Source organism: Callorhinus ursinus, unplaced genomic scaffold (assembly GCF_003265705.2).
Source record: "Callorhinus ursinus isolate GAN/ISIS: 27379988/994484 unplaced genomic scaffold, GSC_fseal_2.0 scaffold1, whole genome shotgun sequence".
NCBI lineage: Eukaryota > Metazoa > Chordata > Mammalia > Carnivora > Otariidae > Callorhinus > Callorhinus ursinus.
The window spans coordinates 86,156,470-86,178,130 of record NW_027397063.1 but is presented as its reverse complement, the minus strand read 5'-3'; the positions used below and the strand labels follow the sequence as shown (position 1 = coordinate 86,178,130).

The 21,661-nt window shown below is 37.9% G+C and overlaps 1 protein-coding gene and 1 long non-coding RNA gene across 11 annotated transcripts in view; one reads left to right on the top strand and one right to left on the bottom strand.

The window, feature by feature from the left end:
* Window positions 1–21,661, bottom strand: part of MECOM (MDS1 and EVI1 complex locus) — a 532,091-nt gene that overhangs the window by 274,499 nt on the left and 235,931 nt on the right. For all 9 annotated transcript variants that reach the window (XM_073897608.1, XM_073897575.1, XM_073897586.1 and 6 more), the window contains one exon: window positions 3,603–3,940. In XM_073897608.1, the coding sequence (XP_073753709.1) occupies window positions 3,603–3,940 (338 nt within the window). The remainder of the gene's footprint in view (window positions 1–3,602; window positions 3,941–21,661) is intronic.
* On the top strand, window positions 9,748–19,519 carry LOC141373600 (uncharacterized). Of its 2 annotated transcripts, none has more exons than XR_012379778.1 (4): window positions 9,748–9,904; window positions 10,018–10,205; window positions 16,269–16,373; window positions 18,961–19,519. It is a non-coding gene; the product is annotated as an uncharacterized lncRNA (long non-coding RNA). The 2 variants fall into 2 exon arrangements; XR_012379779.1 differs by having other exon boundaries at window positions 9,990–10,205.

Genomic DNA, 21,661 nt, shown 5'->3' with positions numbered 1-21,661 from the left:
TAATTTCCCTAGAATTGCACAATAGTGGCAGAGTTAAGACTTGATTGCACATGTATAAAATCCAGATTCTAGCTTTTTCCATGGAACTCCCTCAGCCCCACTCCCTATCTCTTCTTATGAGTCACATAATCCTCTATCCATTCATCATTCTTTCATCTGCTCTTTCATTCTTTCATTCATTCTTTTACCAAACAAATATTTATTAAATGTCTGTGTTATGGACTGAATACTTAAATCCCTCCCAAATCCATTATGTTGAAGCCCTAATTCCCAATGTAACTATATTTGCAGATATCTAAGGCCATTAGGTGGTAATTAAGGTTAAATGAGGTCATAAGGGTAAGGTCCTGATCCAATAGGATCAGTGTCCTTATAAGAAGAGACACCAGAGCACTCTCCCCCTCGCCCTATGTTGTGTGTGTGTGTGCATGTGCGCGTGTGCACACATGCACCTAGGAATGGCCATGTGAAGACATAGCAAGAGGGTGGCCACCTGCAAGCCAAGAAGAGAGTCCCCAACAGAAGCCAAATCAACTATCCTAGATCTGGGACTTCCAGCTTCCAGAAGTGTGAGAAAATAAATTTCTGCCATTTAAGTCACCCAGTCAGTCAGTCAGTAGTACTTTGTTATAGCAGCCTGAGGTGACTAATCCAGTCTGGCTATTTCAGGTAACGCACTTAGCATGAAAGAGTACTGCAGACACCACAGATAAAACACGATCAGGACACTGCACTTCAGAGGATACAGCTATGGATATTTTGCTCTATTAGGGAAGCTAGGCAGAAAATTTGGATGTTACACAGGGCTTTAAATTCTTTAGTATATGTATTCACCTTTACCTGGTGCTATGGTGAGGTAAAATGTTAGCAGTACTAAATTGTGACTAGAAAGGTCAAGGAGAATGTCAAGGAAGGGAAGAATCTGAGGAATGAATAGACACTTGCTAAGGATGGGTAGGAAAAGGAGGTTCCCAGGTAGGAAGACCAGTGTGTGCAAAGAATGGAGTCCTGATAGACCATGGGAACTATGAATCATGTCTGGTTGGTGTGGGAGAGAGTAAAGTCAAACATAACCCATTTTTTGACTTCAGCAACTGGACAGATGGTAATAGAATTTATTATACAGGAAATGCTCAAGGAGGGGAGATTTGTTAGTAGAAAAGAGCAAGGATGGTACTGGAGATAGCAATGATTACTTCAGTTATGACAGACTGGGTTTCTGTAAGGAAAGCAGGAAGAATCTGATGCATAGTATGCACTCAATGATTGTTTGCTGAATATGGATTTCCTCTGTTCATGTATATTTTCCTTGGCCTAAGAGGTTTTTTTTTCTCCCTAAATTCATCATTTTTAAAAATGAAGGAGTATCAAAAACCAAGGTTGCACTAGTTGATCACAATTATCTGTCTAACCAAACAGGAGAGAAATCAGCTATAGTTGAGAGTAAATATGACAGGAGAGTGATTAAAAATGAGCACACAGGAGCAGGGCAAGATGCCTTTGTGAAAGTGCCTTTGTTGATCATGACCGGGTTTTGTATTAACTAGGGTAAGATTAGAAGGGGAAAAGAAAAATAACAACCTAGAGTCAAGAGCTCAAGTACTCCTCCATGGATAACAAGATTGCCAAAATCACCAAAAAAGCCCTTTCTCTGGTTTTGTCCATAATACATCTAGAGCAGATAATGCATACTCTCAAAAGTGGGTGCAACCATTAAAATAGTGAAGACAATTACTGAATTGACCATCAAATGAATTCTTGAACGAGAAAGAAGAAATGGGTGATCTTTAACCAGAGTCATGGACTATTTATAGAGGTACCTTGAATTCCAAGCAATAAAAAAGCTCAGTTTTAACATAATAAAAAGAATCATTTTACATTTCTCAAGGTAAGTATTTTCCTGTGTATATACTGAAGACATTCTACTCCCAAGGAGAAAAATAATTATTTTTAAATTTCCTCTAAATGCCGAATTTTCCCCAGGTTCATCCCCCAATCGTAGGTATCCTGTTTAAGGAGACATAGTCCTGCATTTATCAAACCTGTAACTACAAAATTATTTTGTTATTAAGCCTTGGTTTATTCCAAGGCTTCTGGATAATCTCGAGCAGTACTGAACTTGTTGTTTAACTCTGGAGATTTTGTAATAAAAGTTTAATGAGTTACTTATTATTAGAATGTTTATAGCCTTTATTTTAAGGAGAACAAAAATGACGTAAAGTTCTACGCATTTAGTCTAAAACTTATTCAACTCACATATCAGTTAATGCTACAGTGATTTTTTAAAAATCTCTTATCAATATATGTGTCTAAAAGCAGTGTAGCCAAACCACAACTTTACCTGAGCCGTGGCTAAGAACACAACTAAGGAAGAATTTCTCATTTGTCATCACATCAAATCCAGATCTTAACTTTGGGCATTTTGGAATCTGGACAGGGATTGTTTTGATTGAGGCATTTTGCACAGATTTCACAAAGGGATACATATAAAACAAAGGAACAAAAATGTGAAATTAAGTCCTGAAGGCACAGCCTATTTATTTCTATTTAAAATGCTGACCATATATTCTATTAATGATCATAAATATTAAGAGAACATACCAAATAAATCTAGTTTATCTGATTTCTGTCTAACTGAAATACTAGGAAACCAAGGGTCAATCACATCTCCAAAAAACACTTTCTTGCTAATATGGAAATTGCCTATACATTTTGTAGATATAGACCAGGTTTTCCAGAAATTATAACGTTATGATTTAACCACAAAAGTTTTCAAGTAATAAAAAGAAATGGGAAAGAGATACAGCTACAGAATCTGTACAAAAATTATAAGCTCAACATCACATAATTACCTGTTCTTACTGACATAAAATTTACTTTTATTTTGTAATCGGACTCTAACTTCTCATTCTTAGATATTATCAAGATGGGTTCTGTGAAAAGCATGGCTAAAACCAGCAACTGATTTTCATATTGTTTTTTGCCATCATTTTTATGCATGAATTATTCATTAAATCAATTTGAATATAAAGAATCATCACAGAATTGAGTACAGTGCTCATATTCTAGAAGCATGTAGAATCAAAGCAGCGTTATCATAAGAGTGGCAAAATATATTAGAAGGCAGAGCAAAATGACCATGTAGAACAAAATAAAACCAAATTAACTCAGCCACAAAAATGGAGAAAACAAATGTTTCCTCCAATCTTTCAAGCCTTGCCCCCAAAGAATTGATAAAATATAATAAGCTTGTCATATGATGACATTTGTTTGTTTATGCCACATACTATATGGATGGCCATATATGATGCTTCTAAACGATGTTAATTATAAAAACTGTATTTGTTTCCTTTGGTATGTTTGTAAGTTGATACTATTCTTTACCATTCACTAGTTGAGTTCCTCTCTATCATGCTATATATTTATGCAACATTTTGTTTCTATCAAGAAGCAAGATTATAAGGGAGGTTCATTCTTAAAGACCTATTTGAAGACATTTTGCAACATTTGGAATTTGCTTATTTTATGGCCACCGTAAAAATTGATCTTTTCTTCACACATCTGCATATATTTAAATGTGTAAACTCAAAATGTATTCTTACCTCCCATCCATAGCTGGGGTCTTTCAGGTTTGACCTCTGCTCTCCCACATAAGGCCCAAACTTTTCACCTGCTTCAATCTTCCTTTTGGTCCATATTCCTAGTCCCGCTCCAGGCATATTTGACTCTCGAAGTTCAAACTCGGCAGGAATGGGGATATCATCAGGGATGTAGATGGGGGCTTTGTATGGAGAGCCCTCCTTTGGAGTGAATGCTTCACTGGATGTGGCTGGAGAGCATGGCTCTTGAATATTGAGGGACAGAGTGCTGGCTACTCCATCTGCATCTGGCATTTCTTCCAAAGGAACTTCAGGGTAGCTGCCATATACACACTCATTATCTGTGAACAAATAATAACTTTGTGAATTCCAACTAATACAGAAGAATCAAAATCCCACAGCTCAGTAGCCACCTTATAATGTTGTTGTTCTTTGAAGACAAAATCGGGAAGGCCATTGTTAAAATATGCCTGCATTAAAATCTCTGGGATTCACAGATGGGGGATTTGGTTTATCTGTGGTGAATCCATAAATCAAATGAGCTAATCTTCAACTGTCAATACTCTCATGGGCCAGCTCAATCCATTATTTAGCTGGGAAACAACCAGCAATTTAATTATTGGTCTAAATGAAGTTGAGATAAGAAGTAAACATATATGTACCTACAACCCCACAAACCATCCTAAATTGGGAGGTGAAAGCATTACACAATGTCTTGGAAAGTTGTATCATGCAATGTGTCTTGGACTAAACTGTAGGAGATTGTCAAAGATTCCAAGGGCTACCATGGACAACGGTGCTTAAATTTGTGTGGCAGGACTATTTATTGGAGTATTAATTTGTGTTTGTTCTTTATCTTTCCTATTTCAAACACATCACCAAGCCATTGGTATTCTTTGCCTCAACAGCTTACACAGAGCAGAGAATTAAAGCTACTTGAAGCTAGTGATTCCTCTGGACATTTGTGGAAACAAAAATCATTACAGAAATTAGGTGAGTTTTCCAGAGGGGGAAGCAAGGTAGAGTAACAAGGAGTCTGGACACTCCACACTGGGGTTCTCAGGACTCCACAAGGCAGCACAGCACCCACACCTGAAGTAAATGAGTGAACTATTTCAGACCTTAAGATCTTTATGCAATTTGCTGGCGGTTAAAGAATAGTGACTGAGCTTGAATTTCCCACCAGTTCACCAGATGAAGGGGATTTCAGTTATCTTAAAGCAAATAAACACACGTTTCTTGTCCACAGGGATTATGGACTGAGAGTCATATCTGATTTGTTTGATTTGTAGACCTTCAAGGAGAGAACTAAGAAAAATGGGTTAAAATTATAAGGTGACAAATGTCAACTGGAGCCATCCAAAGGTAAAATGAGTTGCCTTAAGTTCCCATCATAGGGCTTCTAACATAGCCTAGATAACCATAAATTAGGGATAATATGGAAGAATTTCAGCTTCAGGATGATGACTAGACTAGATGACCTTTAAGATGCTACCAACCCTGCAGTTCTACGAATTATTAAAATCTTCCAAGGTGGTTTATTGGGCTAGAAGGTAGAAAACCTGACTTCTAGCCCCAATTCCTTCTCTGACTCATTATGGAAATTTATTAACCATGACAGTCATTAACAATTGTTGATCAAGTATTGACTCCACTTAAAGTTTTGTAAAGTACAAAGTGATAGCACATGCAAAAATATCTTTCTAAATTAAGTGCCTGGTTCCTGAGTCAAATGATAAGACAATGCCATTTAAACCAAGCACAGAACCAAATTCCAGAACCCAACCTTATTCCTATAAGACATTGGACCTCAACATACAAGCTCATTATCATTCAAGTTCACTGTATCCAAAATCTTGTACATTATCATCTGCCCTCAAATTGAGTCTCCTGCCTGCTTTACTATGTCTATTAAGAATACTATTTCCCCCTAATTATCCATGTTCAAGGTTCTAAAATAACATGGACATTTTCTCTCCTTCATCCTCCAATCTGTTCAGTCATTAAATTCTGTCCATTCTTCTTGCAAGATTTTTACATTCATCTCATCCACGTTTTCATTCCTGAATTCTCTAACAGTCCTCTAAATATATCTCCAGACCTCCAGCCTCCAACCTCCAGTATTCCTCAACACTGAGAATGCTGCCAAATTTATCTTCCTGGCATGCCCATTTTTCTATGCAATAGCCTCCAATAATTCCCACTGTTCATAGGTAAAATCCAGAGTTCTTAGGCTAGGAATAAAAAACCATTCTCCATTCTCTCTGATTCTCAACACTCCCCAGTAGGAAACCGTAGGCCAGAATAAGCTTATCCCTGTCTTCTGAGCTCAGTGAGCTTTTCCTCTGCAGTTCTTCCTGCTGGGTAACCCTATCTCCACTTCTCTGCCCATCCAACTTGTAGTCATCCTCTCAGGTCAAGTTTCAGCTTGTCCCCTCACCATTCCATTTAACACAAGTATCCCCCTTCCTTGAGTTCCTACAAAATCCACTCCCAAATCTGATGATCAAATAATGCCAAGCATTGCTATTTAGTTTAATATGAATGAACCTGTTATTCCAACTAGGAAATTGGCCCATAAAGGGAAGACTCAGAACTCACAGTTCTTAGAAGTTCTCCAAGTGATCTGCATAAAGGTGCTTAATAAAGCTTACTAAATAGATAATTAACCTAACATATAATTTTATCGAACTATTAAACCAAATCAATATGTTTCTAACAAATGCAGGGAATTATTTTGATCCTAAAAATCACCTTTAAACCCATAGAAATAGAGCACAACAGATTATAAACTTTTCTCCAAACCCAACATCAAAAGAAACAGTTTTAGTAATGCCCCAAAGAAATATCATCAGAGAAATACACTTCAGGGTCCAAATGCCCTTGATAAAGTCTATCTAAATCTATCCTTCAGGGAGATTTTGCTCTTCAACCTAAGAGCCAAAAGTTCACTAGCACTCTTGATACAGCTAAAAATATATTAAAAACCATCTCTCTAGAACTGTAACATTTAACTACTGCAAATGCAGTTACTTTACAGATTCTTAAAGGGATTTATCACACATTGTGAAGACTTTGTTTTCCACGAGAAGTAAGTGCTATAAATTGGAAGTATTGTATAATCTATAGACCTGTCCACTTAAGCAGCAGGAAACCAAAAGGCATCCAAATGAATAGAACTATTTCCTCCAGTAATTATCCATTAAAAGTCAGTAAAATTTCCCCTATTTCCTCAAAGGGTTAAATCACTCATACTGTCAGTTCCATCAAAGTGATCTCAAATCTTAAAAAAGGATAGAGACAAACCCATCTGGGCCCCCCCACTGGCATAGCTGACCTCATGACCTTTGAGTTACCCACAAACTCTCCCAACGCATAATCTAAACGAATGCATTTGGATTTCAATTCTTGTGAAAACAAAGTACACATGTGTGCCCAGGCTGCTGCACAGAAGAATTTGAATTTAAAGCCTGAATGCAATTCTGCTTACAATGGCAAAAAATTCCAGTTAATCCTAAAGAACAACTTATATAGGTCATGCAAATCCAGGAGAAAGACTCACGGTCCTATTCATCCACAGGCAGACATTAAATGTATATGCAAACCCAGGCAATTTGTTTTCAAGCCTCTGTTAATCTAGTATCATCTGAATTAAATATAAAAAGGGCTGTGGTGACAAAAAAATAGAAACAGAAAACTGCTGAGTTTTACATATCGAAACATGCAACAATATTTCACTGTAATCTAGCATTAGGAATTTTTCAACAGCAAATGCAATTTATCACACCACACTGAATATTTGCATAAACCAAAGTAAACTAATGCCTCCGTGTATATTACTCAAGAACTATCCAAAAAGCTGCTAAAACATTTCATCTAAATGACAGATTACCTCAATTATCCTATCTCCATTAAATCTCTGTTATTGGGGGGAAAATTGGGCACATTTACAATAGGTAAGTATCAGGTAAGAACCACTATATACATCAGTGGTCCCATAAAGATAAATAACCCTTGTAACTTCTTGGAGCTGAGCTGCCTGCTACCGGAATTTGCTTCATGCATCCTTTAGATGTATCATTAAGTGAGTGAGGACAGAAAGACAAGCTTATTGTTGGATATGAGACAAATGACTTGGGCAATGCTCTTGGAAATCAGCCTCTTCGATTCCAGTTTTAAGTGTTCTAATATTCCCAGAGACCAAGCCAGATCACACTCTTGAATTGGAGTATATTTATTTCTATGACTCTTTGAATAACTAACATAGGTTTGTTTCTACTTGAGAGTTCCATTCTGAAAGCATGTCAGAATCTGCAAAGAGAAAACTGCAAATAATAATGATAACTTCCAAAGATATATATATATGTTCTCACTTTAACATTCACAATCCTGTAAGAAAGCCAAGGTGATAATAATCTTCTATTTTCCAAATCCGGAATCTGATATTCCAGGAGGCTAAAGAGTATATCCCAAATCACCTGAGACGGAATGCAGGTGTCCAAACCCAACCATGTCTGTAACTCTCAGGCAATTTGCTTTTTTTTTTTAAGATATGTTTTAAAGTTTGTTTCTTTCAAAATTATGGCCATACTGTCTAAATAATCTATTTTCTGCTTTTTTACTTGTATTTTATTATGAACACTTATGTTTTTAAAAATATTTCCTCAAAATACATTTAATTGCAGCATAATATTCCATTATATAGACCCACAAAAAATGAACTATTTCTATAGTAATTACTTAAGTTGCTTCTAACTTTCTGTTGCATAAGTACCATAAAGATAATACCATTTCATATAAATATGTATATTTGTCCATTTTAATTCCCTTAGATTAGATTCCTGTAAGAAAACAATGATTCTTGACAGATTACTTTTCAGGGGTGTATACCAGTTTATATTCCTATCAACTATCCTAGTACTTATTATTATCTCTTGCTTTTAAAATTTATTAATACAATGGAAAAGACTATATGTGTATTGTTATTTTAATTCACATCTCAGTTGACTGCTGAGACTAAATATTTTTGTCATTCCTATTTCTCCTTTTGCAAATTGTTCATTGTTTTTGTCCATTTTTAATTGAGCTTTTATTGGTCTGCCTTATTAATAATAAAAAAACCTCATCCCTTTGATATAGTTTGTGCTGCTTTCCCTAGTAAATCATTTATCATTTGGTTTTTTAATGGGTTTATGATGTATAAAAATCTTAACTTTTATGGAAGGAAGTCTATTTTTTCCCTTTGTGATTTTTACATTTTTCTTAGAAAGTCCTTACCCATCCTAAGGAAGAAAGAGTGATTCTCTTTTATTTTCTTTGAGTTCCATAGTTGCTTTTCTACTAACCTTGGATTACCAATGACTTACTGCTGAGTGAAAAGCAGAGAAAAATGATTTCATTTATTTGAGCTCCTGTGAACGGCAAGCTAGGAAAAAAAAGGGCCATTTCACTCATAATTCTTTGGTTCTTATTTGCAAGGCTGGCCTAAAATGCCTTTTCTTTTTGTGGGTTTTATATAACTCACCATTTGTTTCACTTGGCCTCTCTGCCTAGTTTAACTGCAAATCTTCTGGGCAGATGCCATTCAAAATCCCGAGCTTCACCATTAATAGCGTTCAGTACCCGTCATAATACTTATCAGGCAGCATTATCATTAGTGAGACCAGCATAAATAACTTCCTCTCTACTCTTCATGTTCGCTCATTGAGAGAAAATATTTAGCAACTAACTAGAGTTTAATTTCCATATTAAAAGCGTACAGACATGTAGCTTGACTATAAAGACTGATTTCTGTAGGCATTAAGCAAGAAATCAGCTCTTTCTACTCAGCCATACACACGTACGCATACAATACACACATCCACGTGCACGTGCAGTGCGTGTGCGTGTGTGTAATAGCTCACTAATCTTCAAAATAGGCTGAGACAGAAACATGGTTTGAGCTCTCAGGCCGACTGGTTGAGATCATAACTACATAAAACAACTGCCAGGAGGAGACCAGCTAGGGAATTGAACAGATTAGGTAACTCAGAAATGTAGACATTTCCCCCCATTATGTTCCTCATTGCAGTTTTGTAATAAAAACATGAGCAAACTTCAAAGGAAGCTCTGTAGTAAAGGTTAATTGCTACTAAAGAAGAGGGTGGGCCCGAGCGCCAGTACTCTGGGCCCAACTTGCAAGCAGACAGGAAGGATTACACGTGGCTGAGAGCTGAGGATGCGTGCCCAGCTCTAGGAGGAGAGGAGGCACCGCCAAACCTCAAAGGCCCACCAGGGACCTCCTGGTAGGACATGAGCACAGGAACGTGAGTCCCTGAGTCCACACCTGCTAATGGGGCGGCAGGCCGGGGGGGCCGGGGGGGGGAACATCCATTTCCTCCCAAAATTCAGACCGGACGTGCTCTTCTTCCCTTGTTAGGACACTTCCAGAACGGTTCCAGCAGCATGTTTGTGAGAAAGCAGAGGACCTCAGGAGCCAGCTCTTCTGCACCAGCAACACAACCAATAAACGCGTGCTGGGCTTGGGGAAAAGGGAGGAGCCCGAGTAATGCCAGATGCACAGACAGAACAAAGGAGGCGGCTATGACCTGGCCGGCAGAATATTCGGTGAGAATGGCCCCAAGATAATGAAATTTAAGATCCCAATGAAAGGAAGAAAGGAAACTAGTAAAAGTAAGGAAAATGATTTTCCAGAAAACGGACTTAAGCCAGCTTTGAAGGACCGGAGTAAGGGTCGGGAGGTACAGGTTTAGAAAAGAGAGGCATCTACTAGAGTGGGAGCTGCTGATGGATATGGTCTTCAGAACGTGCTGCCTCCAGAGAGGGCTGAGAAGAAAATAGACCTCCATGGAATCTTTTGACACTGAACCGCGCTTGTAGAATTCATGTCTCTGGAGACCATTATTTTGGCAAGATAATCTATCAACATGGCTTGGCACATGGAATTTTTTAAATGACCTTCTAAGCTTCCTTGCTCCTCAAGTATTTGCTACTTCCTTGTACCATGCTATTCCATTTCTTTCTTATGGAACTTTTTTCCCCAGTGCTTCCTAAAAATATTTCATTTATGGGCTGTCAAAAAGACCAAAAAGTATGAAAGAGTGTTGGGAGGCCAACAAGGGAGGTGGCAGAAAATACCACATGAATTGGAAGTAAGGGACCAAATCAATGAGCAAACATTTATCTTGCTCATAGGATTGTGGCATACCTCTTGCTTGTCCTGTGGCTTTTAAATCTGATTAAGAGTTTCTCCACTCTCCTAGGAATTTCACAGACTTTTCACTAAACAAATATGGTTTGTGAATTAAACTGGTAGCTTCTAAGCTATTATGAAATGGGTTTGGCCACTTTCAAAAGTTCCTCTTCAGAGGTGGAACTAAGCTTTTTAAAAAGGGTTATGGAAAAGAAACTGCCAGAAAATCCATAGTTGAGGTACCAGTAAAGCCCTTCGGTATCTACTTACAGAATCTAAAACAGCTAAAATAAAGACATTAAAGCTCTGTGAGTACCACTCCAAGGAAAAACACCGCCTGGTTAATGTTTGGCTTAGTCAGTTGTCAGGGAACCACGGTCACCAATACCCACAGGACTGCCCAGGTAAGAACAGACTTATCACCGATCAGATAGGCGTTCTTTTTACATTATAACTCTGTGCCTCAACTTTCTTTTAGCAGTACAAATTTTTAAGAGACTTGCAGCAAGCTTTGACCTGATGGCTTTTCTCATAAACTTTTTTACATCCCCAAAGTGATTTTCTTTCAGATTCATTTAGGGTAAAATAGAAATGCCCTGAAATTATGGTGCAGCAGACTGGGTGGTTACTCCTCAGGCAGTCTGAAATGACCAGAGTATAGCCTTTCAGTATTCAAGCCATATCTACAGTAATTATTTGCCAGCGTATCTAAAAGAAGGCAGGCATTTCCTGTTGCACACAAATGGGACACTCTTATCTAAATGACTGTTTAAACAGGTATTTAAGAAAAGACTATCACAAGCAGGAATTTACTGATGACGGAACACATTCGTTTAGGGCTGGACACATTAGTTGAGGACAAACCATTGTCAGGAAAGGAAGCATATCAGCATCAGGAAGGTATAGAGAATATTTTACAATTCCCACATGGGTCAAGATGGGGGATTGTGGGCCATGCCATTTGCAACTGGGGAAAGCAGGAGGGGCACAAGCCCCATTATCGAAATCTGGATTCAGCAATTGTCTCCAGCGCCTGGGGTAACCTTGAGAGTCAGAGCATGAGAGTCCTTGCTCTTTTGGGTTCCTGTTTCCCTATCCAGAAAACAGGCACATTGGACAAGTTCAGCCCCAGGTTCATTCCACTCAAGCAATCTAGATTTTACATAATAAAAACCAAAGGATGGTCAAGGTTTGGTGTACCAAAAGCTTTTATATAAAATATATTTCCTGAAAAGACACTTTGAGAATTGGTTTGGTCTCTCTCACATGTAACCTAGGAGAGACTGTACTCTGGCTGCCTAGCTTTGCTCTAACCAGTGAAACTGGAATTTATTCCCAGTAGAGGCTTATAAAACTGAGCTGTTATTCTCACATTAAGTAGACTGCCCTCTGGTGAGGACTGTGGTTTACGTGTGGGCAGAATGTGTGGTTTACTACCTCTAATTTGTTTATGTTGTTGATGGTGGTTTCAGAAGAAAGCAGCAGCCCTTCCCATGCTAAGGAGTGACCTGATTTGCTTCCTTAAAAAAAAAGGAAAAAAAAGTGTTTAAAGGGGGAGGGGAGCATGAGGGTGCATTAATGTGCCATTGCTAATGGAGGAGCAACTGAGATCCCTTTGACCACAGCTCTGCTTCATTCAGCTCTGCATGTGAAATGAGAGCCCCAACTTGTTTATTGTAATTACCTAAGTGTGGCTTGGTGGCTTTTGGCAGAGATCCTTCTTGCCTCCAAAAGAGAGACCAAAACTCAGCAGCTACAAGTTAAAGGAAGGCGGGGGGCGGGGGGGTGCAGTGCATTTTGTAATGAGGAGACTGAATTCTAATATAAACTGGGTGAAAATATTCAAAACAACCCCAAAACGATGAAGATCAAAAAGTAAATGGGATCGAGCTCTACTTTCTACCATATAATAAACAGAGATAGGTGTGTAAGAGAACTGAATAAACAGTGTAAATGTAAGTTCACATTCATTCTCACAGCTGACTTGATGCAGACTCTTCCCTACTGCTACAAAACAGAAGAGCTTTCTTATAGCCAGGAGTGCTACATAAAGAAAAGAAAATAATTATGCATGTCTGGCAGAAGAGGGAGTTGTAGCAATGGCTTGCTGATAAAAAGGAATGTGAACAAGCAATAGAACACTATCCTAACCACTCTCTTGGTTTGATAAGGAGCGGAGAGTGCCCTAAAGAATGAGATTTTGTTAGAGTCTCAAAATTAGGTTTTATTTGAAAATGAACAATGGTCCTTGTTCTCACGGGGCTTGGTAGCAACGACAACAATGACTTCTGACCTCAAAGTGATTCTGTGGGGAAAGTTCCTTGATTTGGCTAATTTCAGCTTGGACTCTGGCCCCATTGCAAATATAGTGTCTTCAGTGTAAAACAAGTTTAGATGGTTCCAAGGAGTTCATTTTTCTGCCTCCATTTTAAGCTATAAAGGCCCCCATATTGAATTTCCCACCACTACATCATATTAAACATAAAATCATTCAAAACCATGGGGATGGATGGAATGTCATCAAAAAACATAAAAGAGGGTTGTTTTTTTTTTTAATCTGAGAAAACATTATATACTTTGGTAAAAAGTGTTTTCAGAAAAATATGAACAGATGTGCTATGCATATGTATATACACACACTAAATAGCACTTATGATTTGAGAGGGGGTAATTTCAACATTGCTAAGTGGTAACACAAGCTAGGTTTTTAAGGGAATGATATAATATGACAACTTCATAGACTACCAAACTATGCATGGTCTCTGGAAACTGTCATTATCAACATGTACAATAACTAGTAGCATTAGGTGGTCTGTACAGTATCCCTCAATGTCTAATTGAGTCACACAGTCTTAAGACACTTGACGGGCACCAGGCACTGCCTCCTAATGAGAACTGACTTTTTTAAAAAAGGCATTCAAGACCTCTCCTATATAAATTACTACCGTTTGCAGCAAGAGAGGATTATAAATGTTTGCTGGCAAAAACTAAATTTATTTACAAACTGGGTCTAATTTATTTATGGCTCCAGTACAATCGGCTTTTGTCAAAATATTTATGTTATCTGTACTTCTGCCTCACTAAACTCTACCACAATCATAAACACTGTTGAAAAATTATTTGCAGTTAGCAGGATTTAAACTACCCATTATATCACCAGCTAGTGCCAGTAAACTTTTGCACTGGTTGATAAAGTTTCCTCTGTGGAATAAATATACATTTGACTTTCAAAATCTTTGGTGGGCTCCATACTATGAAAAGTGAAGGATTAAACAGATGCCCCAGACTTCACCAGTTTTGTGTGAGTGCTTCAATTGCACATTCCACTTGAAGTTTTGACTACAAAAGTGCTCAGATTTCAAATTTTTTCTAGCATTAAAGGAAGAATTAGATGATTGAAGTGTAGGGGTGATGGTCTTTGCCAAAGATGCTACTTTTCACTTTTGTTCACTTGTCCCTTCCAAAACGTTATTTGGCACCATGTTGTGCCTTGCACTGTACAAGTTGCTAAGGCTAGATATAGAGTTGGATAAGATACATTTCCTGCCCTCGAGGCTCTTCGAAGTGAGTAGTGAAGACAGCAGTGGTACCAGGTATGCAACAATGCAATCCAATAAGGTGTAAGTTGAGGTCAGGAAGAGTGATGAATGTTAACAGCTGAGTAGAAGCAACTGCAATTGAGCATGCAACTTGATAAAAACTCCTAACCTTTTGATCCTAAGGCTAGGCTCAAAATAGGAATGACTTACTCCCACTGCTTCTAAATAACTCATAAAATGATGAAACCAACAGGTTATAAAACAGCATGGTCTACACTTCTATTACAAAATAAGTCAAGAGAAAACCGCATAGAAAAGTTGATGGTTTCCCTGTCATGTAACTAGTAAAAATGTATTTCTGTTTGATCTACTTCATTTAAAAGACGACTAAAAGTTCTACCTTGAACCAGGCGGGACTGCTGTGATGCCTGTGAAACCCCCACCGGCCTATAGATGCCTACACTGCATTCATCTTCTAGTGTGAATTGAGAGTTGTGCCAAACAAACCAGAGACAGTTCTGGTTCACCTCAGGATGGTGCTGTCTTCAGAAGACTGGAAACTGACCAGATCTCCCTGGAGCCTCCAACCCAAAGCAAGAGCTCATCAGAGAAAATGGCAGTACCACTGGTTTCTCGTGTCCCATACTACAAGAGATGACGGTCCTTTCCCAAATAATATTCACCTATGCCTATGATAGTCAAAGTAACAAAAGCCAAAGTAGCAAAATAAATTTCAAGAGCTGTAATTATATGGTGAAAAACAATCTCAAAAAAAAAAAGAGCTATTTGCTCATCAAGGATCTTCATAAAAAGGAATGCCAAAAGCCCGCATATTTGTGACTTCACATTCAGTAGTATATGCATAAAATATTTTGCTGCCTATTTATATCAACATTATAACCCTTACTTAGCTCTAGGTATTATTCTCCAAAATCAAAACTCTCAGTGTCTTTGTTTTGTGCTTTTGCTGATCATCTTTTGGGTCTGTTCCAATAAATCTTCTTTAATAAACTGCTTGTTTTAATAGCTTAGAGCCATTCTAGTTGAGTTAAATAAAATATTTTATCATCATATTGCTTAAACCTCAGGATAATTGACGGAAATATTTATTTTTCATGGCACTGTAGAATTTCAGAGCTAAAGAAGCCAGAAAATAATCAGTTTATTCATCTAAACATTTAAGATGCTTGCTGGTTCAGATATATTGTGGGTAAATCCATGTAAACCTATGTAAACTCTGACTGCTTGAGAGGAAAAATTTGAAATGTTATAATTCTATCAAAAGTATATGATGTTAAAAAATTCACCGGGGGCAGGAGAGGTACCGGAAGTCTACAGAACAATTACCCAGTAACTTAATAAGCTTTGTGTTGCTATTGTTTTTGTTGTTTCTATTTCTATTATCATTGTATTAATGTATCTACTTCATCTAACTTTTTTAAAAAGATTTTATTTATTTATGTGAGAGGGAGAGAGAGCGGGAGGAGCAGAGAGAGAGAGATGGACAAGCAGACTCTGTGCTGAGCACAGAGCCCGACACAGGGCTTGATCCCAGGATCTTGAGGCCATGACCTGAGCTGAAATCCAGAGTCAGTCGCTTAACAGACTGAGCCACCCAGGCACTCCTCATCTAACTTTTTAATACTCATTCCCACTATTATATTTTAGCACCTATGATCCAACATATACCAAAACCAATAATCAGTCAATAAGACTTCTATATACAAAGCACCATGGCATGGTGGGGTAGGGAGAGTACAAAGAATAAAGTAAAATTGCAGATTTCAAAGGACTTACAATCTAGTCAGGGAGATAAGACAAATGCCCAGGAAGAATTAAGTTGTATAATATAAGGCTGCGTTGAATAGAGTCAAGTGAATGGTACAGAAAATAAGGACTATAATATTCAACACTAAAAGTGTATTCCTCTTCTTTAAGAGAAAACTGAAATGGAAGATGGCTAAAAATTCTACTTGTGATGAAGACAGATAATCAGGAGGATTGTGAAATAAAGGTTATAGACGGCAGCAAAGCCCTGGAGAGGTAATGACTTTTAATTGGATTGAGTTTATCATATTTGCAGAGGTACAGCAGACATAGAAGAAAGGATTAGAGTGATTTCCACTTCCCATTATTTGGCATAATGAGGAAACAGAGGGTGGTCCACATCTCTTGTACATATTATGAGCCATAGGAGATGCTAAATGTCAGTTTTGGGTAGCATTGAGCTCTCCTAAATAAACACATTTATTTGGACATAGTTAAGTCAAAATAAGTCACCTGAAAAAAAGGTTACAGGTCATTATTTCACATAGTGTAAAGGATTTATGAATTTTTAAATTAATGCTCCTAGATCTCTACACCATTTCAAGCAGTACGGTATAACTGCATTTTTCTTCGGTTTAGCTGGCTTAAAGGGTCAAGTGAAAGTACTTGTTGAAGAAAAAACAGCTGAGCAGACTTTCTTCTCGGTGGAAAAGAAGAGCATTATAAATTTTTCCAAGAAACAGCATTATATACATCTAGCCAAAACACACATACACACAACAAACAAAACTTGTGTAAATAGGTGGAGAGTCATTAAAGGATCATGCAATTGGCACACCCCAACTCAAGTGAGCCCAAGTGGGAAAGGTTATTAAAGCCACCACCACCAAAACTCGACTGGACTATAAGGTGATGAAGGCAGGGAGTACGGATGCCTGGTTTATTGCAGAATCCTCAGAATCCAGGGAAGTTGCTAGCCCACAACAATTCAATGTGTATTTGTTGACTTGAAAACATCAGCCAAAGCAAGCCAATTGTGCTGAAGTGAGTGAATCATTCTTTGCAACATCGCCAGCTTCCTATTCTGTAATCTTAACCCATAATATTAGAATTAATTCAGATAATCTGTAAACCACAAATCTAACCCAATTTCTGTTTAAACCAGAAGACCAAACTGGGTTCAAGTCCACCCTAACCAATTACGTGACCCAGGAAAGCCCCTCAATCTATTTGACCCTCAATTTTTTCACCCATATCTGATGTTTGTTCAATATGGTAGCCCATAGATACATGTGGAAATAAAGTATTAGAAATGTGGCGTCTTCAAATTGAGATGTACTGTAAGTTTAAAAATATATACACCAGATTTTTAAAACTTGGTATGAAAATTACAAAGTATCTAGTTGATGATTCTTGTACATTGGTTATATTCTGAAAGGGTTTGATGTAATGGACAAAATGAAATATGTTAGTAATATTAATTACGCCTGTTTATTTTTACCTGTTTTAATGTAGCTACCTACCAGAAAATTTAAAATTAATATATGGCTCACATTTATTTCTATTAGACAAAAGTGGTTTTTAAACTACTTACGACAGGGTGCCTGGGTGGCTCAGTTGGTTAAGCAACTGCCTTCGGCTGGGGTCATGATCCTGGAGTCCCGGGATCCAGTCCCGCATCGGGCTCCCTGCTCAGTGGGGAGTCTGCTTCTCCCTCTGACCCTCCCCCTTCTCATGTGCGCTCTCTCTCTCTCTCTCTCTCTCAAATAAATAATCTTTAAAAAATAAAATAAAATATTAAAATACTTACGACACAAAACTGAAGTGAGAATCAGAAGAAATAATGCATTTGAGCATCTTTTGTAAACTTTAGGGGAACTACAAATGCCAAAAGTCATTATCGTTATTATAGGGAAAGGTTCTCATGTCTCTCGGTCTTAAGTGACACCTCTTAAAGGTCAGTGTCTTTCAGGTCTACCTGCATTCAGATAACAAAAGGTGATGGCTCATGAACAATTCATTCTCTACTACTCCCTTACCAATAAATTTCTCAATAAACACTTGTTGAAACCAAATGCAAAGAAAAATCAATGTGGTCATTGACATGATACAAAAAGATGAGCTCTTTCCAAAACTCCCCTGCCAGGATTTCTGTGTTGATGTATGAAACAGCCTGGATTAAATAAGGTTAGAAGAAGGTTTCTGTTTGAAAGAGGTATTATTGGCCAATGAACAATGAGCAACACTTGATGAGATGATGGGAAATGATGAACTTTTCCCATGATTTTAGCCCAAGATGCAGAGGAGAAGAAAAAGTCACAGGATTAATTTGCCTCTTTGCCTACTTCTTGGGGCAGGCACTTCAATTCCTCCCACAAACATCCCATTCCAACACTTCAAAAAGAATGAGTGCCTTGAAACACCTGGCAAATAAAAGAACATGAAAACCTTTCTTTCTGCCCTTCCACTACTTTGCTGCAATTGGTGAACTTCTGAAAACACCTCCTAGGTCTGAGCTGATGGATGAAGATGGAAACAAGTACTCTCAGGCTGTACTTACATTATACTACCCCGATAACATTCCCAGCAGTTTTAAAAAAGTTCCGTAGTTAGGAAGAACGGCAAACCCACCCAGAGTCCTCTCCAAATTCTATTATGCAAAAGTAAGGAGTAGCCAAAGTTTCTCGGGGGGGGGGGGGGGATGGGTAGAAAATTGAATTGTCATATACAGTTCATTCCATACTCTTACCAGATCATGTCTCTAGACACTGATGAATATTAATTGATGTATTTACTGCAATGTAAGGCAGTTGCTAACCTGCATTCCAGTCTTTGTTCCAAGCCTCGCATCATTTTCTTTCAGGCTGTTGATTTTGGAGTGGCTGTGTAATCCTAGTGAACTGCTAGCAAAGAGTAATCAGTCAACGCTTTGAAGGTGTCTGGTTCATCCCAATACCTGGGAGCTGCTTTGATAAATAGTATTCTTGGGACTAGGTAAAATTTACCACTGTGGGAGTAAATACATGTGGGAACTTGACAGGTTATTGCTCTTATTTTTTATTTATATTTAAACAAAATCTTTTGTTTACAACAAATCCCCACTTGCCCTAAGTTTATTCTGTCCCAAACTGAAGTCACTAAAGCTCTATGTACACTTGCAATGAACGTCTTCTCTGTGTACTTAAAGACTGCTACCCATTTATCACATTTGGGGGCACATTAGTAATAATAAAAACAGAAAACTTCCCTATATCCCATTTTTAAAGTTATTTATTTCTTATTAAGTTTTTTATTTTAATTCCAATATAGTTATATTAGTTTCAGGTGTACAATATAGTGATTCAGCACTTCCATACAACACCCAGTGCTCATCACTACAAGTGCCCTCCTTAATCCGTATCACCTATTTCACCCATACCCCCACCCACCTCCCCTCTGGTAAGCACCAGCTTGTTCTCTATGTTAAGAGTTTGTTTCTTGGTTTGTCTCCCTCTCTCTTTTTTTTTCCTTTGCTCACTTGTTTTGCTTCTTAAATTCCACATATGAGTGAGATCGTATGGTATTTGTCTTTCTTTGACTTATTTCTCTTAGCGTTATACTCTCTAGCTCCATCCATGTTGTTGCAAATGGCAAAAATTCATTCATTTTATGGCTGCATAATATTCCATATATATATGGATGAGTGCATCTCATCCATACCATATCATATCCCATTTTTAAAGACCTGGATAAAAGGGATTGAAGAACATATCACACAACTGCTTTTGTGGATGAGTGTATCTGCTGAAGGTATACCATTCACACAACAAAGTTTTATCCTAGGTTATCAAGAGTGACACACATTTTAGAAAGATTTCAGAGGGTTAGAGCTCATCAATTTTCTTCTCAAAGTTGGTTGAGCAACTGTCCCACATCGGGCTCCCTCCTCAGCGGGGAGTCTGCTTCTCCCTCTGACCCTCCTCCCCTCTCATGTGCTCTCTCTCTCTTTCTCTCAAATAAATAAAATCTTAAAAAAAAAAAACTGGCCACAGCTTTCTGGATACCTCAGAAAATGTTTTTGTGATTGGTCATAACCAATTTGCCCATAAAAACCTATTCTGTGTCCATGAACATCTAGTGGAATTTGGTTTCTCTGTATTGTTTTCCCTGACAACCTAATGATCGAGAACATCCTTCTCTCACTCTCCATTCCACGACTCCTTAGTGAGGGCCTGCTACTGTTCTGAGAGCTAGGGATGAAGTCGTGAGCAAGACCAACAATGTCCCTGCTCTCATGAACCTTACAGTCTGGTGGGGAGAGGGAGAAGAATATGGAGAATATGAGATGGTCCTAAGTTCTGAGAAAACAAAACAGTATGAAATGTGGGAGTGGTGAAGGTGGAGACCTTTGCTATAGTGAAGGTCTCATGGAGGAAGAAGCATTTAAGATTTATACATTGACATTCTTTCAGATCCCCTTTAGATGCTATCTCATCTACTAAGGGTTCCCACTCACCATGGTCACCACTTCCCCAACAAGTGTGAGCTCCTTCCTTGTTGGATCCCCAAGAACATAAAATGTACCTCAGAATATATTCATCTATCATTTACCTTGTGCTGTTAGAGTTAGTTGTTTTCCTGTCTATTTCCCCGTTTTGATTTTCAGCTACTTGAGGGCAAAGGCTATGTCTCAATTATCTTTATACCTTCTTCCCAGTACTGTGAATATAGTAGATGCTCAAATTCAAATAAAAAGGCACAGCATAGGGAATGTAGTTAATGGTATTGTAATAGTTTCCAATGGTGACAGATGGTAGCTACACTCGTGGTGAGCGCAGCATAACATGCACTTGTTGAATCACTACCTTATACACTTGAAAATAATGTAACATTGTGTCAACTGTACTCAATTTAAAAAAAAAACTTAAAAAATTGAACCAACTTTAGAAAATGCTAATTATGCACAGTTTCCATTTTTGAACCTTTGTAACTCACCTAGCTCTGAATCTTAAACAGATTTCAAAGGAAGCTGTTATCTACAAAAGTCACTGCCACCACTAGAAAAGAGGTGTTTTCTAGGGGATTTATAAATCATTGGCCATGCAAAATACTTGCTCAAACAAGTGATAGTTGCCAAGTACTCTTCTAAAGGAGGTTAAAGTTTGGAAACAATGATCTCTTCCAACGAATTTCACATAATTACCCCTTGGTCCAAAAAGGGAATTCTCATGCTTTCTGTTTGAAACTGTCCCTCCAGACTGAGGATTCCCTAGTTGAAGACAATCAGAAAGAAAGGCTTGTGGTTAATAAACGAGAGCCTTGAGCTTGAACCTTGCACAACACATGCTGGATTTCACAACAGCCAGTGAGAGAGTAAGCACAGAGTCTGAAAATTCTACCAGAAAGTTTTGAGTTTTGTTTCTGTGTGTTTTTATACACACTTTGCTCTTTTGATCTGTCTTAATGATTGTGCTCAATAGAATCTTCCATTCTTTAAATGACACCTTTAAAAAAGTAAGTAAATTGCTCCAATACAAGAATTACTAAGATGAACTTTTAAATGCTCTTTTGTGAGGAATCCAAAT